This window comes from Gastrolobium bilobum, unplaced genomic scaffold (genome assembly GCF_033153095.1).
Source record: "Gastrolobium bilobum isolate Gb01-03AN ecotype WA unplaced genomic scaffold, APGP_CSIRO_Gbil_v1 utg18685, whole genome shotgun sequence".
NCBI classification, from domain to species: Eukaryota; Viridiplantae; Streptophyta; class Magnoliopsida; order Fabales; family Fabaceae; genus Gastrolobium; species Gastrolobium bilobum.
The window spans coordinates 466,286-484,998 of NW_026898737.1; the positions used below are offsets into that span (position 1 = coordinate 466,286).

General features: G+C 34.6%; 1 protein-coding gene across 1 annotated transcript; it reads left to right on the forward strand.

The window, feature by feature from the left end:
• Positions 1-6,658: 6,658 nt before the first annotated feature.
• LOC133283636 (TOM1-like protein 9) lies at positions 6,659-17,205 on the forward strand. Its single transcript, XM_061480518.1, has 10 exons — positions 6,659-6,926; positions 7,657-7,735; positions 11,800-11,898; positions 11,996-12,109; positions 12,373-12,533; positions 13,895-13,976; positions 14,763-14,848; positions 15,008-15,211; positions 15,485-15,963; positions 16,212-17,205. Exons 1-10 carry the CDS (start codon positions 6,826-6,828, stop codon positions 16,811-16,813), a joined length of 2,007 nt encoding a protein of 668 aa, XP_061336502.1. The 5' UTR covers positions 6,659-6,825; the 3' UTR covers positions 16,814-17,205.
• Positions 17,206-18,713: the final 1,508 nt, after the last annotated feature.

Genomic DNA, 18,713 nt, shown 5'->3' on the forward strand with positions numbered 1-18,713 from the left:
CGGTGGGAATGTACGGTGTGGTAATCAACCCGCTATCAAGTTTCTCTTTGATGAAATGGCGGTCGACCTCAATATGTTTAGTCCGATCATGTTGAACCGAATTATGAGCTATACAAATAGCTGACTTATTATCACATAGCAACTTCATTGGTCCCTCACATTTTATTTCGAGATCATCAAGTATAATTTTCAGCCATAGTAACTCACAAATGCCTTGAGCCATGGCTCGAAATTCAGCCTCTGCACTTGATCTGGCAACCACATCTTATTTCTTACTTGACCTAATGGGCTAAGCCCAATACAACAAATAATAAATAAATAAATAATATTAATATTTACAACACTCCCCCTCAAGCTGAGGAATAGATATTTATCATTCTCAGCTTGCTAGTAAGCTCTTGAAATCTATCTGAAGGAAGCCTCTTTGTCAATGCATCAGCTAATTGACGCCCGGTGGGAATGTACGGTGTGGTAATCAACCCGCTATCAAGTTTCTCTTTGATGAAATGGCGGTCGCCCTCAATATGTTTAGTCCGATCATGTTGAACGGAATTATGAGCTATACAAATAGCTGACTTATTATCACATAGCAACTCCATTGGTCCCTCACATTTTATTTCGAGATCATCAAGTATAATTTTCAGCCATAGTAACTCACAAATGCCTTGAGCCATGGCTCGAAATTCAGCCTCTGCACTTGATCTGGCAACCACATCTTGTTTCTTACTTCTCCATGTCACCAAGTTACCACAAAGAAACATACAATAACCAGTGGTAGAACGACGGTCCGTCACAGATCCAACATAATCAGCATTAGTGTAGACTTCTAAAGAGAGATTGCCATCTCGCCGGAATAACAGTCCTTTACTAGGAGTAGCTTTAAGATACTGAAGAATTCTCTCCACTGCTTGCATGTGTTTCTCCTTTGGATCATGCATAAACTGACTGACAACACTAATAGCATAAGCTAAGTCTGGTCTAGTATGGGCCAGATATATCATTTTTCCAACTAGCCGTTGATATTGTCCTTTATCAACTGGAGGACTCTCCTCTTCAAAGCCTATCTTGTGATTCTGCTCAATAGGAGTATTAGAGGGTTTACACCCGAGCTTTCCTGCTTCTTTGAGAAGATCCAAAACAAATTTCCCCTGACTGATAAAAATTCCTTTGCTTGAATGAGCTACTTCTATCCCTAGGAAATATCTCAATTTCCCAAGGTCTTTGACTTCGAACTCAGAGGCAAGCCGTGTCTGCAGAATCTGTCTCTCCATAAAATCATCACCTGTGATAATAATATCATCAACATATACAAGGAGTACAGTAAGCTTCCCATTTTGGGAGTGCTTGAAGAAAAGAGTGTGATCTCCTTGACTCTGTCTGTATCCTAATGTCATCATAACCTTAGTAAACCTTCCAAACCAAGCACGAGGTGGCTACTTCAATCCATACAAGGCATTTTTTACTCTACAAACTTTATTTTCCCCCTTCACAAAATCAAAACCAGGCAGGATTTCCATGTAGACTTCTTCTTCTAACTCACTATTGAGGAAAATATTTTTCACATCAAATTGATTTATATCCCAATTGTAATGGGTAGCAAGGGATAACAAGATTCTCACCGTATTCATTTTTGCAACTGGAGCAAAGGTTTCTTCATAATCAATGCCATAGGTTTGAGTGTAACATTTGGCGACTAATCGAGCCTTGTATCTCTCAAGAGTGCCATCAGAATTATATTTCAGGGCATAAACTCATCTACACCCTACTGCTTTCTTTCTGTTGGGTCTATCAATAACCTCCCATGTTTTATTTTTCTCCAACGCATTCATCTCCTCTTGCATGGTTTGAGCCCAATTTCCATCTTTCAAGGCTTCATGTACTGATTTTGGGATTGTAATAGAATCTAGTGCTGAAACAAAGCTTTTGTGTTGCACAGAAAGATTAGCAGAGGAAACAAAGTGGGAGATAGGGTATTGAGTACAAGAGGGACATGAGGAACAAATTTTCTTGTGACAAGATCTTTTTCCTTTTCTAAGAGCAATGGGCAAATCATCAGAATCAACATTAATGGGTAACTCATCAGAAGTATTAACATCATGATCAGAAATATGAGATTCAGGAGAAACATGAGACTCAGAAGAAACAGGAGATTCAGGACTTACCAGTGGTTCAGACGATTGAGGTTGCTGGTGAGACAGTATAGGTTGTTTCCTTCTCTGATATACCAATTTAGGTGTGAAAATTTTCCGTATCTCAGGTGTATTTGAAGGTTCTGACACACCAGGAGCAGATACACTAGGTAGAGAGAAGACTGATCCAGGCTCAAAGAAGGAAGGGGACGAGTCTTCTGAAGAACTATTCTCCCCCTGACGATGAGGACCCAGGAAATAAGATTTAGATTCTTGAAAGGTGACATCCATAGAAACAAAAAAATTTCGACTTGGTGGATGATAACACTTGTACCCTTTTTTATAAGGGGTATAACCAAGGAAGACACACATAAGAGCCCTAGGATCCAACTTATTCCGATGTTGTTTATGATCATGGACAAAGGCAACACATCCAAACACTCTTGGTGGAAGGCCCTGCAATATGAGAACAGAAGGAAAGAAGGAAGTCATGGAATGAAAAGGACTGATATTGTTAAGGACCCGTGAAGGTAAACGGTTGATCAAAAAAGTTGCAGCTAACACTGCTTCTCCCCAATAAGAACTAGGAATAGATGTCTGGAAAAGTAGTGCTCTAGAAACTTCAAGAAGGTGACGATTTTTCCTTTCAGCAACCCCATTTTGTTGAGGGGTATCAACATATGTGAGCTCATGAATCATACCTCTGTCTGAAATGAATTGTGACAGGCGTTGATTGACGTACTCAGTACCATTATCAGATCTGAGTCTTTTAATACCCTTACCAAACTGAGTCTCAACCATGTGATGAAACCGAATAAATATCTCTGGTACTTCAGACTTGTCTTTCATCAAGTATATCCATGTTACCCGAGTACAATCGTCAATAAAAGAAACAAACCACCTTGCACCTGAAACACTGTGCACTTTAGAAGGGCCCCAAACATCAGAATGGATAAGAGAAAAAGGTTCCCTGCTTTTAATAGTGCTAGAAGGAAATGACACTCGATGGTGTTTTGCAAATTCACAAACATCACAATGAAAGGTCTCAACCGACTTATTTACATAGTATCAGAATCTCGCCGCCCCCAACTTTCTCTTGTGGCGTTTCTTAGCACAGGTAGGTTGGGCCTGTTGCATTGTCCACTCTTCAAGCCCAATGGGCTCTCGTGTGAGGGGGCGTGTTGAGATATGTAGTCCCACATTGGTTGTATATGCAACTAATGTGGAGTTTATAAGACCTTGGGCACTCTCACCCTTAGAGCTAGCTTTTGGGGTGGTGTATCTTAAGGTTCTTTACATGGTATCAGAGACTCACCGTCCCCCACTTTCTCTTGTGGCGTTTCTTAGCACAGGTAGGCTGGGCCTGTTGCATTGTCCACTCTTCAAGCCCAATGAGCTCTTGTGTGAGGGGGCGTGTTGAGATATACAGTCTCACATTGATTGTATGTGCAACTAATGTGGAGTTTATAAGGTCTTGGGCACTCCCTCCCTTTGAGCTAGCTTTTGGGGTGGTGTATCCCAAGGTTCTTTACATATTAATATAGAGAAAAGTGTGTATCATTTTAAAGGATGTAAAGTTGTGCCATTTTAAGTGAAAGAAAGAGATAGATAAATGATGAGAGAGAGAGAGTGGACAAAAAAATATAAAGGTGTGAGTCCCACCTCTTTGTGAGAGTGAAATGACACAAGTTGTATTATTTAAGATGACAAACACTTTTCCCTTTAATATATGTGATGAGAGATAAACAAATTTTTTTTATACGACTAAATCATTTAAAATTTTAATATGAAAAGATTCACTTCCAAAAGAATATGTGTCTCTAATTTTCTGTTTTTCACTCTCATTCATATAAGAGTCCTTCCAGCCTCCAGGTGCACTATGGCACCACCACCTATAAGAAGGAGCTGTCATCAGTCACCATTAGGGGTATAAATGGGCTATATCGGTCTATAAGGACCTACGACCTAGTCTATATTAGGTCAGACTTAACATATTACAAATAGTCAAATAGAACAGGCCTAAACTTTTAAAAAAAGTCATTTAGAAAGCAGACTATAGACTTTTTTGTACATGTCGGGCCTATAAGCCTATATAGGCCGACCTATATCATATTATTTATTTTAAATAAAATAAATAAAATTATTATTTTAATAATTTTGAATAATAAAGTAATATCATTTTAGTTATTTTTTTAATTGTTGAATGTTTAATACGCTTAAACAGGTCAACAGGTCTAGGTCAAGGCTTTTAATTTTTAAATATAGGTCAGACCAGACTTGTAATTTAAGGCCTGCAGGCCAGACGTAAGTTTTTTCACACAGACCTGGCCTATTTAAATCAAAGCCTAACCTAGCCTAACCTATTTATACCCCTAGTTACAATAAATCAGCCACTTTAAGTAGAAATTCAGCATCAATACCCCGTCCAGACCTTACAAAGCTCATATATATAACTCATTTAATATATTTTTAGTAATAAATAAACATGTTATATAGATCAAATATGAATTAATGCAAAATTTGTTAAGAGGAATAAGAATTAATGCAAATTTTCTAATCACTTTTTAGAAATACTAATTTTATATTGAAATCTAAATAAAGGAAATTATCATCAATGACAGTTAAGAAGAAATGTCATAAGAAATGACTTATGATGAAAGTTGTGAATGATTGTTATTATTTTTTGGACCGGTTACTTATTTTCACCGAACATATAACATTTTTAAAGTTATAATAAATTCATAAAGATGAAATTTGAATGACCATTGTTCATTAATAAACAATTATTTTCTTTTTGTTAAGTGATTATTTGTTTATAATAAATTGCTAACATTTAGAAATAAAGTCCGATGATGGCATATGGCTACCGAAAAGGAAAAAGTCCGATAGCGTATTCTTAAAGTTCAGGAAAAATATTAAGAAGTAATTTATAAATAACTTGTATTAAAAAAAAAGAAATTTACAAATAACTATAATGTATTATTGTGTCGTCATTTATTCGATCACTGAATGTATAATAACAATAAATGATATTAAATATAAATAAAATTGAGAAGAAATTTCCAAATAATTATTCTTTAGAATTATCCTACACTTGCAGGTTAAATCTTGAATTTTTTTTATGGCTTTAATATTTCTACAATAAATGTAGATAAATTATCTACATTTGCTCCCAAAACGACGTCGTTTTGGATTGAAAAATTAAAAAATTATAATGAGAAAGACTATTATAATTCTAAAATAAATTAAATTACAAAAATACCTTGATTTCTGTCCAGAAACGACGTCGTTTTGGTCTCAATATAGATAACTTATCTACATTAACTGCAGAAAAAGCGAACTCATTTTTTATATATACAAATTAGTCCTTAAATTTACAAAACTTATCGTATTAGTTCTTTTTAAGAGATAAACCGTGAATTAAAAATAATAATTCTAAAGACTAGCACCCCAATTTTTTAGCTTTTAAAAACGATTTAATGATATAGTTTTTTCTTTTGATAACTTCTATAAGATGAATTTTCTAATTTTTGAGAAAAACAATCAAACTATTTTTTTTTTAAATTATCTGCTTATTATTTAAATTTTGAAATATTTTTTTAGTTAAAAGATGTATTTACTCAAATTTAAATTAAAATAACTCTAAAACATAATTATTATTTTTTTGGTGGACAAAACATAATTATTTATTGATATTTTTTTTGGTAATCATTTATTGATATTTATTATTGGAAGAAGGTTATACTTACAACTTTTTTTTACAACCTTTTACAACCATATCTTAACACCATTGATTTCCGCCAATCAACAGTTATGATTTTCTCAAATTAAACTCATTAATTAATTATTAATTCACAATAAATCATAGTCGTTGATTGACAGAAATCAACGGTGTTAAGATATGGTTGTAAGAGATTGTAAAAAAAAGTTATAAGTATAATCTTTCTCTTATTATTATTATTATTTTGGTTTGCATTTAAATAAAACAAAAGAAATTATTTTTCTTATGTTAGGTAAAAAAAAAATCTTTCAGCAGACACAAATCTTATATGGAACTCAGTTAATTTTTTTTTTTCTCTCCCTTATTCTCTCGTCTCTCTTCCATTGTTTTTTTTTGTCATGTAATATAACACAAACAATCCCTTAAAATAAATTATAATGAACCGTTTCTTTAAATAATTATTGTTTTTACATTGTTTAAGATTAAGTATTTTTTTTTTCTTCATAAAGATACGTGAAAATAATTTCGATATGCTAAATAATTTTGGTGGATTAGTGACTAGATGAGCATGTAAATCCATTTTTCCGAGGTGTAACGCAATGCAACTAAACAAGGTGGGTTTAGTAGGCTGGGGCATGGTACATCAGGTCAACGATCGTGATCAAAAGTGGTCGGCAAAAGCAACGGTATCAGGTGAGAATCACAACTCTATTGACACGTGGCACGTTCTTATAGGTACAATTTTGCTTTTCTCTATTTCAAAGTTCCAATTCTAACCCCCAACGGAATTCACCAAACTAGCAATCATCTTCGTTCGTAGAACAGAGAGAGAAAGAGAGTGTGAGAAATAAGCTGGTGTATTTCCTGCGATATCGCCGGAATCGTTCTCCGATCGCACCGGTAGTTCGGTTTATGGTCGTCGGAATATCGCCGATCTTATTCCGTTTCGAATCGTCGTCGTTTTGGTGACCGGAGATGGTGAATTCCTTGGTTGAACGCGCCACGAGCGACATGCTCATCGGGCCCGATTGGGCCATGAATATTGAGATCTGTGACATGCTCAATCATGACCCTGGGTACGCCATCCAAAACACACCGTTCTTCTTTGCGCGAATCTTCTCTTTTTCGTTTGTGTGTGTGTGTTTTGTTTTTGGTGGTTGGTTTGATCGATAATTTTTGCTCTCTTTTTTTTTGTGGTTTTCGGGGAAAAATTACGAACGAAAAGTTTGAGGCTGAAATTCCGATCGACTGGAATGGAATACGAAAATCTCTGAATGACTTGGGATGTATACTAATCGTAACCGTATACCATATAATGTGCGCTTCAAAATTCGTGAGATTGAGTGCTTTTGTGTCGTTGATTTTTTGTGAAACTTTTTGAATTTACCAATCAGTGATGTCAGATGGCTACTTGGGTTCTGCCAATTTGTGTGTGACTCACGCGTATGCGTTTATGCTGTGCCCGCTTTGTTATGGTTTCAGAATTTAGACACTTATTTTTTTAACATTTCAAAATTTGGACCTTTCATATTGGAATTGGAATATATACATTTCCTACGTTTTGAAGTATATTCTGAGTGATTTCTATATTTTGTTTGAGAGATCGGGGTGGTGTATCTGAATATATACATCTCTGGTGTTTCTACAAGATTCTGTGTTTATACAGTTTGCAGCTGGATTATTGTTATTATTATTTTTGGATAGAAGTGTTTAACTGGAATTTGAATATTTGATGTATAATGTTTGAGTTTTGCTCTTGGTTTATACTTCAATATATTGAGAAATCAATTTTGTTACGATTTTTAGGCAAGCAAAGGACGTCGTTAAAGGTATAAAGAAGCGGATTGGAAGTAAAAATTCAAAAGCTCAACTTCTTGCACTAACTGTAAGCAAAGGAGAGCTTTAATATAACTTTTTTTGACTCTGATGTTAAAATTGTTTGAGATGCTTTTGGATTTATTTATGGATTCATCTTTGCTTTTATTGCTTTTTCAAATTCCATTTTGACCTCCTGAACCTTAAACAGATGACTGATTTTTTAATGTTTCTTTCTTGAATGATAATGATGTTCATTGTAGTAAGTTTTATGAATATTTTTAGAATGATTTTCGTTCCTTTATATCAGCAATAACATACTGACAAGTACTTTAGTTTTAGATAACATAATATGTTAGAGATATAAGGAAAACACATCTGGGGAAGATAAGATATCCTCTAAAGCAGAAAAGCAAAAGATAATAGAGAGCCAAAGAGGCTAAAAAATGCAATAAATGTCTATTCTCCGTGCTTATTTAAAATGGATATTTGGTTGGCAAATCTTTTATTAAAATTTTTCAAACTAATAAGATGTCTCATAAACGGAGGAAGAGTATGCTCATGCCTATTTAGATATCCAAAATTGTTCTAACTATAGAGACATTTAAGTTTATAAGTCATACTATGAAGTTGTGGCGGAGAATTATTGATCATCACTTGAGAATAGAGACTAAGTTCTTTGCAAATCAATTTGGATGTATGTTTAAAAGATCTAGCATGGAGGTTGTTTTCTTGATGTGACAATTGATGGAAAGATATTGATACAAGAAGGGCCTACATATGGTGTTTGTTGATCTCTACAAGGCATGTGACAGAGTTCCAAGAAAGGTTCTATGGTAGGTTCTTGATAAGAAAAAAATACAGTTGAAGTATGTAGAGGCAATCAAGATATGTATGATGGTGTCTCTATTTAGATATCCAAAATTGTTCTAACTATAGAGACATTTAAGTTTATAAGTCATACTATGAAGTTGTGGCAGAGAATTATTGATCATCACTTGAGAATAGAGACTAAGTTCTTTGTAAATCAATTTGGATGTATGTTTAAAAGATCTAGCATGGAGGTTGTTTTCTTGATGTGACAATTGATGGAAAGATATTGATACAAGAAGGGCCTACATATGGTGTTTGTTGATCTCTACAAGGCATATGATAGAGTTCCAAGAAAGGTTCTATGGTAGGTTCTTGATAAGAAAAAAATACAGTTGAAGTATGTAGAGGCAATCAAGATATGTATGATGGTGTTTCTACATGTGTGAAGGCTTGTAATGGAACGTCAAGTTATTTTCCTATCTTAGGAGGTTTACACCATGGTTCTAGTTTGAGTCCTTATCTTTTGCCCTAGTTATAGATGAGATAACAAAAGATATCCAAGGCGAGATGCCATGGTGTATGCTATTTGCAAATAATATTGTGCTTGTTGATGAGACTAGGGCTACTTTTAATAATAAATTAAAATTATGGAGAAGCACAATGGAGTTTAAAGGATTTACATTAAGTTGGAGTAAGACTGAATACATGAAGTATGAGTTTGTTACGGCGATAGGTTCAGATCAAGATTTCATGCATATGCTAGGATAAAAGGTACGCAAGAAATATAATTTTAGATATTTGAGATCAATATTACGAAAGGAGGAGAGATTTATAAAGATGTAAATCATTGAATCATAGCAAGATGGATGAAATGATGCGTAAAAGGAAAATTTTATAGAACGGTAAGGTCTGCAATGTTATATGGAGTTGAATGTTGGCAAGCACATAAGTAACATGAGCATAAAATGAGTGAAGGAAATGAGGATGTTAAGGTGGATGTGTAGTCATAGAAGGAAGAATAAAATAAGAAATGAAGATATTCGACGAAAAATAAGAGTAGTACCGGTGGCTGAAAAGATGAGAGAATAGAGATTGAGATAGTTTGGATATATTATTTGAAGATTCCTAGATGCTCCTGTAAGAAAAAAAGTTTTACCAAGAGCATGATACAAAAAGAGGAAGAGGTCATTTGAAACTCACTTGGCGAAAAGTAGTAAAACAAAACTTGATGGAATAAGAAATAGATTGGTATATGGTTTGTCTTAGGACAGAGTGAAGGAAAACTATTAGCATTGTGGAGGGGTTGAGCCCTTTTTTCTATGTTTTAGATGTCCCTTTTTTGTCTTTTTGTCCCATATTTATTTATCTCTCTCTCTTATTTACCTTTTCCCCATTTTTTTTGTCCCGTATTTATTATCTCTCTCTTATTTATTTTTATGTTCCCTTAATCTTTTCTTGTTTTTATTTGGGTTCATCGATTGCTGACCCCAACTAGTTTCGGATAAATGGGAGGTTGATGTTGAGCTGAGAGTGGCTATAAACATAATTCTGTTCCATAACTAGTGCAAGGGAAGATAGATGTCCTTGAAAATATGGGCATTCCACTAGTGTAAGGGAAGATAGATGCCCTTGAAAATATGGGCGTTCCACTACAACCAAATATGTTATCAGATAAGAGATTTTATTAGAAAAGCAGGAAACTTGTAAATAGTCTGGTTCTTTGGATCTATCTTTTTGTAAACTCTCATCTGGGGCTGATACAGTGGAATTTGAAATAGATCACTGTTTGATTTCTAGTTATAGTAGTATGTTTAGTGACTGGTGATACAGACTATTCTTGAGGAATGAAGAATGTTCAAGCATGTTCTTTTCTTCTTGGGAAAGAAAGAGTAAGTATCAACTTCTGGATGTCTGTGGTGGGATGGGATTATACTAATGTTAAAGATATCTTCTGGATGCCTCTGGCCTTATTACTGTTAATTTTCTAATGATGGGCGGATGATGTATGATAAAGTCATAGGGTTATTAAGAAAATCTTAATTATGGTGTGTTATGATGAATAAACCCTTTATAAATCATGCAACCCTTAATTAAAAACAAATCCTAGCCCTTAGAAAATATCCAATTCAAGAAGACAAATAAAATATTAAATTACACTGCCACAATACCTTTGACTCAGTAGTTTGAAAGCTTTGGAGCGGAGTTCCTCTCTATTGTTTTGATGTCACAATGGTAATTAATTGAGTGGAATGGATTACAAATTTAATGTCCATTTCTACTGTAAACTTAGAACTGGAGGAATTTTCTCAAATATTTAAAGTGAGAAACTAGCACCATAACTGTGTCGTACTTCTCCTAAGAAAGCTCCACGTAGACTGTATGGGCTTCAAACACTTGGCATAATTAGATAGAGCTTCTTGAAGTAAAGAATCACTCCCAGTACAAAAATAGTCTAAGGTCACTCTTCAATTTGTTTTTAAGGATTTTTTTTCTATTGTGTTCTAAAAATGTGTTTAAGTGGAGCCTTGGCAAAACAGTAAGTGTTGTTGTCATGTTACTGAGAGGTCACAGGTTTGATTCATGTAATTGAAGGTAAGACTGCCTTCTGTAGACCCACACAATGAGTCTGGCCCTTCCTTGCATCCTGGGCTTAATGGGAGCTTTATAGCACCTGATTGTCCTTTGTTTTATATGAATTTGTCGAACCTTACAGATTGTTGACATCCCATTTAGAAGTATCAATCTTAGTCGTTAATCAATTCATAAACTTTTCGATGTATAGAAATGAATTACAGTTAGATTGAAAAGCCACAAAGCTGCATAGCTCTTGTTTAGAAAGGTAAAGGAGAAAAGGGAAGAAAAAAAGGTTAAAGCTTTCGGGGTTGAAACTGTAAATAACCATATAAAAATTAAGAGGGGGAAGTGTTCCATTAGAGAGCCCCCAAATTGAGGTTATGATAATTTGTAGGTTTTAGTGGAATGGAGTGGTTTGAGTTACCTTAACCATTCCAGTCTATTATTTGAGAAACTCCCAAACAATAGGTTGAACTTTTTACCATGCCACTTGTTCCATCCAAACATAGACTGAGAATCTCATAATGTCAGCTGGTCACTGTTTGTTCAAATGGACTTTGTCGGAAGCTTGTTATTGAATTTTTTCATGTTCAAAATGAAAGTCTTTGTACTATGCTGGTATGGAAAAGAAACTAAACTTTTGAGAGTATAGGAAGCATTCTCTCTAATCTGGATATAATTGACATATCCTTATTATTGACAAATAGAAAAACTCATTTGCTTTTATGTTGTTTTGCTGTATTCTAGTTGCTGGAGACAATCATAAAGAACTGTGGAGACATTGTTCACATGCATGTTGCAGAGAAAGATGTGCTACATGAGATGGTGAAAATAGTAAAGAAGAAGGTATACATAATTTTTTAAATGTTTTCATATGTTTCCTATGTTGTTTTTGCTTTCATCTTGTAAATTATGTTGATGTTGTTTGCCATGCCAATTGTAGCCTGATTTTCATGTCAGAGAGAAGATACTAGTTCTTATAGATACCTGGCAAGAAGCTTTTGGAGGGCCGAGGGCAAGATATCCACAATATTATGCTGCATACCAGGAATTATTGGTATGTTTACTATGAAGTTCTTTACATAAAGAATTTGTTACCTAGTATACCTCTCAACTTGCCATTGTGAGAATGGATGAAAATAATTCATAAGTTCAATCAATATTTAGCATTTTCGTTGGGACACAATTTTCTTATCTGATTGGTTGTATGTGGGTTTGATTTTTGAATGTGAATTGTCACTTGGAATATTTACATAAACCTTTTTAAGATTTAGTTGTTTGTCTATTTCTTTTATTATATAAAGGGTTTGTTTATTTTAGCGTGCTGGGGCAGTATTCCCGCAGAGATCTGAACAATCTGCACCTGTATTCACACCTCCACAAACGCAACCGTTGGCATCATACCCTCAAAATATACGCAACTCAGATGCTAGGCAGGACAGATCTGAGTCCTCCGTGGAGTCTGAGTTTCCAACACTAAGGTACATATCTATCTATTCCTTTCTTATTATCTAAAAAATAGGTTGGCATAGTTTTTATTGATTCCTAGTTTCCGTATAGAGCTATAGTTTCTAACTCTCATTCAATCATCAGATTTCTTTTTATGGTTTGTGATATATATATATATATATATATATATATATATATATATATATATATATCACATTTGAAACCATGTGCTCTTCTATGACTGACCAATCCTTGTAATTTTTTTAATGGCTGTTGCATAATCTTTTTCCTTATTGAATCAAGCAAGACCAGGTGGTGTTTTGGGAACCAATGACAAGTAAAAGAAGTATGCAAAATTTAGCTTAAAGGAGTAATCCAATTTTGAACACAGTTTCTGTATTCTTTTATTCTGCTTACTCTTTTAATGCTTCCGCATGTTTTTCACTTTATATAATGGTATGTGAAAAATGCTAGTCTCGATACAATGATCAGCTATGATGCACGGACACGGAACATGACACGACACGCCGACACGTTAATTCTAAAAAATGACATATTTCGACACGTTGGGACATGTTTTGATATTAAATAATATTTTAAGGGTTTTCGTTTTATCCTTTAACATAACACAACAAACTTTCTTACACTCACAACATTTTGTGGGGCCCACACTTTTTAAAACAAAAAAATAAATAAAAATTAAGGCACGCAAAACGAATTTCTATAACATTACACAATCACTTTTCCTACAACATAACTCTGATAAAACCCTATTTTTAATATATATAATATAATTTATATTTAATACATATAACAGTTCATAATTAGTCATATAACCAATCAAATATTCAAATTTCTTAACATAAATATAAAAAATAATAATTTTTCGTACCTTGTTAATTTTTCATGTCAAATTTCATAACAGAAAAAAATTGATTTATAAATGTTTTTTTTATTTTTAGTTAATAAAATAAAATTAAGACTAAAAAAAAAAAAAAAACGTGTTCAAGCGTGTCCGAACGTTGACTGTGTGTCCAAAAAACGTGTCGGAGAGTTGACCACGTGTCCCAAAATGTTGACCGCGTGTCCGAACGTGTCGAAGCGTGTCCGTGTCGGACACGTGTCCGACACGCCATTTTTCAAAAAAAATGCGTGTCCGGGTTTCTTAGATGATCAGTATCTTTTTAACTGTTAATGCATCTAATTTTTCAAATATAAGAAATTAAGCTGCATTCCATGGGCTGAAACTTTTTACTTTATAGGCAATAAGCACATTGTACTTTTCGTATGTATGCTATTTGTATTTCTATGATGAAGATGAAAGTTAAGCTACATCACGGATTGCCATGTGTATTTATGTGTTATTTTGCCTTAATTGATCTTTCTTTCTCAGTTTGACCGAAATTCAGAATGCACGTGGTATTATGGATGTTCTTGCAGAAATGCTCAGTGCAATAGACCCCAGTAACAAAGAAGTAAGTTACTCAATTTAAACATTCAAATTATGATGAAAATATATGAATAAAAACACTTTTTATTGTAATATTATGAATCTTATGGATTTGACATATTTTTTTGTCCCCTCTCCCTTGTAGTCTTTGTGCTTTAACTGCTGATATTGTTGGGAGTTATTCCCAGGGTGTTGAAAATTGTTAATGGCATGAGACAGATATAGGTTTTCATTAATGATAACACTGATTATAGAGGTGGAAAACAATGAAAATTTTTGGTATTAGTGATTGAAATTGACTGAATTAAAAGTTTTGGGATGAAACTTAAAACGGAGTAAAAGCTACAGAGATGAAAATTGAAACTTGGCCAATTATATATGGTGTGTGATATGATTGATGGCCTTTTTGCTGTTGTGGATATATTATCAGCTTGGAAATATTTATTTTTTGCATTGTCATTCTTAGACTAACACTGCAGCACATTATGTATTTTTAACTGGTACATATATGCAATTATTTTGCATAATGTTTCCTTGTAAATTTCTTTAACTTAAAAAGCATTATAGGTTTTGCTTATGGAAAGACTTTGATCTGACTCATGAAGTTGCAAAACTAGACCAGGTTTTCATGACTGCTAAATAGCCATGTGATGGTTTCTTTTGAATCCTTAGTGTTGCAGTTGATTTGATTTCTCCCATCCAAAGTCTAAATATGTTTTCCTTTCTAAAGTTCAGAAGATTATTGATTATTCTTTTGTAAGTAAGAAGTCCTACTTAACATCCCATGTGCGACCTTTGTTTCTATTTCCAGGGTCTTAGACAGGAGGTTATTCTTGATTTGGTGGAGCAGTGTCGAACATACAAGCAGAGAGTCGTACACCTCGTTAACTCAACTTCGTAAGGCTTGATGTACCTTTTCATGATATTATGATATAATGATGACCATATATCTTTAAATGTTTGTTTCATGTCAATCGTATTCTTGATAAAATTTATTCTTTTTATCCAAACAATATAACAGTTATTATTATGATGTTTTTCTGTCTATTTTTCCAGGGATGAATCACTACTATGCCAAGGACTAGCTCTAAATGATGACCTGCAGCGTGTACTGGCCAAGCATGAATCTATATCTTCAGAAACTTCTACTCAAAATCTAAATGACAAAGAGCATTCAAAACCCGCACCAGCTGGAGTACTTGTAGATATTGATGCTCCTTTGGTTGATACTGGCGATACTAGCAAACAAACTGATGGGAGGTAATCCAGTTTCTGTTGTTTATGTTCTACGAGACCATGAAAAGTCATCATTTTTGTGTTTAATTCACTCATCAGTAATCAATTGAAAGGTTTATCAGCTAGTTCATAGGCTTTAGTTTTGGCTGCAGACATTTGTTGTTTGTTAGTTTATGCATAAACATGTAGAAATAGATTGATGTTTGAAATACTCTCAAGTTCACCTGACCTATGTGGTGGCTTTTGGCTATATGGCTTTTGTATCATATATTTTGCTTACAGATATGCCTCTTCTAGTTCTGAAGCAGGGTCCCAAACATTGAATCAGTTATTGCTTCCTGCACCCCCTGCCTCTAACGATTCAGCTATCCCTGCGAAGATTGATCCCAAATGGGACCTGCTCAGTGGAGATGACTATAACTCACCAAAAGCTGATACTTCACTTGCTCTTGTTCATCTTGGAGAACAACAGCCTGCCAGTCCTGTGTCTCAGCAGAATGCCCTTGTTCTTTCTGATATGTTTTCTAATAACAATGCACCTATATCTGTCAATATCCATCTAACCCAGCCAACTAATGGTGCTGGCCAAACCAGTCCATTTGCTCCCCAATTTCAACAACAGCATGCTTTCATATCTCAAGGTGGATTCTACCCCAATGGAAATGTGCCAAATGCAGGTTCACCTCGGTATGAGCAATCACCCTATGCACAAAGTACAGGTCCTGCCTGGAATGGTCAGGTTGCACAACAGCAACAGCCACCTTTGCCAGTTTATGGTGCGTTGTTTGTTTCATCATTGGATTTAAGCATATTCCTGTTTGGCAGAAATCCTTCGCAATTGCATTCTCTTTTTAGAAAATGGTTTTAAGTTGATTCATGGCAAATTCACAAGTTTTCAATGTTTTTCTTTCCCAACTGACCGGCGCTGATGTGTTGGGTTGGTGCCTGGATGGATGGAGAATGTAAAAGATTTGTGCTCTCATATTTCGGACTTAATTGGATCACTCTCTTTTTCGTATGACAGGTGCACAAAGCAGTGGATCATTGCCCCCACCTCCCTGGGAAGCTCAACCGGCAGATAATGGCAGTCCTGTAGCAGGCGCTCAATATCCACAATCACCACAAGTCACTCAAGTGGTTATGACACATGTGCAGAGTGCTGCACATCCTCAGGGGACTCAAGCAATGGGTAATGACCAGGCTGTTGGTATGTATATGCAGCCAAATGCTAACGGCCATATGTCAGCAATCAATAACCATGCCGGGAGCAGTCAATTGGGTTTGCACCCTCAGCATATTCAAGGTGCTGCAGGGCCTTACATGGGTATGGTTCCACATCAAATGCAAGCTGGTCCTGTGGTTTCCATGTATCCTCAACAAATGTACGGAAACCAATATACAGGATACGGCTATGCTCAGCAACAAGGAGTTCCATATATTGAACAGCAAATGTATGGTATGTCTGTTAGAGATGATAGTGGTTTGAGAAACTCTTACCAGGTTTCTACTACATCTTATGTTCCATCTGGGAAGGCTTCCAAGCCAGAGGATAAGTTATTTGGGGACCTTGTTGACATGGCAAAATTGAAGCCAAAACCCACTCCTGGTCGAGCTGAAAGCATGTAAAACTATCACTGGGTTTGCATTTTTCATCCTTTTGCCAACTCGTGTCCCCATTTTTCTATGTTTCTTTATTATATTATTTTTTACTTTTATGTTTTTTTTAATATTATATATTTTTTGCTTTTGTTACATATTGTTTATTTGTCCGGGAATTAGCATTTGATTATGTACATTCGAACTGGTGAAAACATCGAAAAATAAAGAAAGAGAGAGAGAGAGAGAGATAGAAGAAAAAACTAGACCATCCTTTGGGTTGGATTGAAGTTTGTGGCATTTTTTTTTCTTCCGGTAAACTAGTTTGTGGCATTTTACATGTGTACTCCCCCTCCCTTTTCGTATTGGAGGTTTTGTGGTTAAAGGGTGCTTTTAAGTCTAAAATGTAGAGAAGGGATGTCTTACCGTTGACGGTTGTTTCGAATATAAAAATCGTGGTAATTGTATGAAGGTTGCAGATTATTTTATGATCTTTATGTTGGTACCTAGTTTGTTGATTCTGAGTTTGCTGTTGCCACGAAATGTAATTAAAGTTTTCAAAAAAGATAGGGTGTAGATCCTTGGTTAATTAGATTTATCCAAATAAAAAAGGGATAGGATATTGTGAAACACCCAAGTTATGTTACATTCATGTGACACCCAGTCAATCTCACCGTTAGATCACTTATGTTGATCCAACGGTTATATTTATTTCCATTTTTGTATGGTCATGATTTTTCAAATTTAATATTTTATATTTATTTCTACCTTTGTATGGTTATGATTTCCCATATTTAATACTTTCACTTTAAATTTGGAAAATCATGACCATACAAAGATAGAAATAAATATAACCGTTGGATCAACATAAGCGATCTAACGGTAAGATTGACTGGGGTGTCACTTGGGTGTCACAATATCCTATCCCAATAAAAAAAAAGTAAATACCCTTCTCGAATGGTTGGAATTCTTTCTCCTTTCAGTAGGGTTTTCTCTGGGCTTTTCAAGAACTCCAAGGTTGTCCGAAGGTGAAAATTTAAAGTATGTATGCAAGTTTCAAGTCTTTCTAGTCTTGGAGTGATATATAGATTGGAGCGAAGAAGGCGGGTTGGAGGGAGCGAATATTAACCTAGAGGCAGAAGAAACTGAAGTCCTGCAAGTGGCTAAGAAAATATCGGTCAGAAGAATCATTGCTAAAAAACCGCTGATCCCCAAAGCATGGGATGAATAGGAGGGTTTGAAGATTTCAAATATGTGAACAAACACATAACACGTTCAACTTCAAAGATGAAGAATTTGCTAGAAATGTTGTTACGTAAAAATAAAAATTGAAATTGAACTCTATTGAGGAAGTTCTACAGCCAATGTCTTATAAGAAATAATTTTATTTTCTACACACAGAAAAGTGTGACTTATGTTTTTTTTTTCTTTAAATTGTTTCACATATTTTTATGTATGTGTAATAGATAATTTTATCTCTGGCAACATAAAAAATATAAAACCTTAGTTTAATTAGTTTAAATAGATAAAGAGTGAGAAATATCAACAACAACCCCATAATTCCTCTAACCATCTACCGTTAATAATCAAAATAATTACCCTATATCCCACTACCTACATAACTATCCTATATTATTGTAAGTCAAATTATAATAACAGGAAATAATAATTATTTCGTAACATGTTTTCATCAATGGTCTACGGAAAGTGATGGGGAACCTATTGAACTTACATTGCTAGGCACCTCAGATCTGCATTTTAAGGTAAATTTTAACATTATGGGCTTTTGGGTTCAACTTCACGGATTACCATTAGATATAGGAAAACAAAGAATACAGTTAAAACGGAGGGAAGAATAGGTGAAGTTTTGGAGAGAGATAGACCCAAAGAATGAAAATCATGGGAGGAGAGAGTGACTATTTTTTAAAAA

Coding starts and splice junctions, on each gene's coding strand:
- LOC133283636 (XM_061480518.1), top strand. CDS start 6,826: ATGGTGAATTCCTTGGTTGAACGCGCCACGAGCGACATGCTCATCGGG. Junction 14,849..15,007: donor CACCTCGTTAACTCAACTTC/GTAAGGCTTGAT, acceptor CTATTTTTCCAG/GGATGAATCACTACTATGCC. Junction 15,964..16,211: donor GCCACCTTTGCCAGTTTATG/GTGCGTTGTTTG, acceptor TTCGTATGACAG/GTGCACAAAGCAGTGGATCA.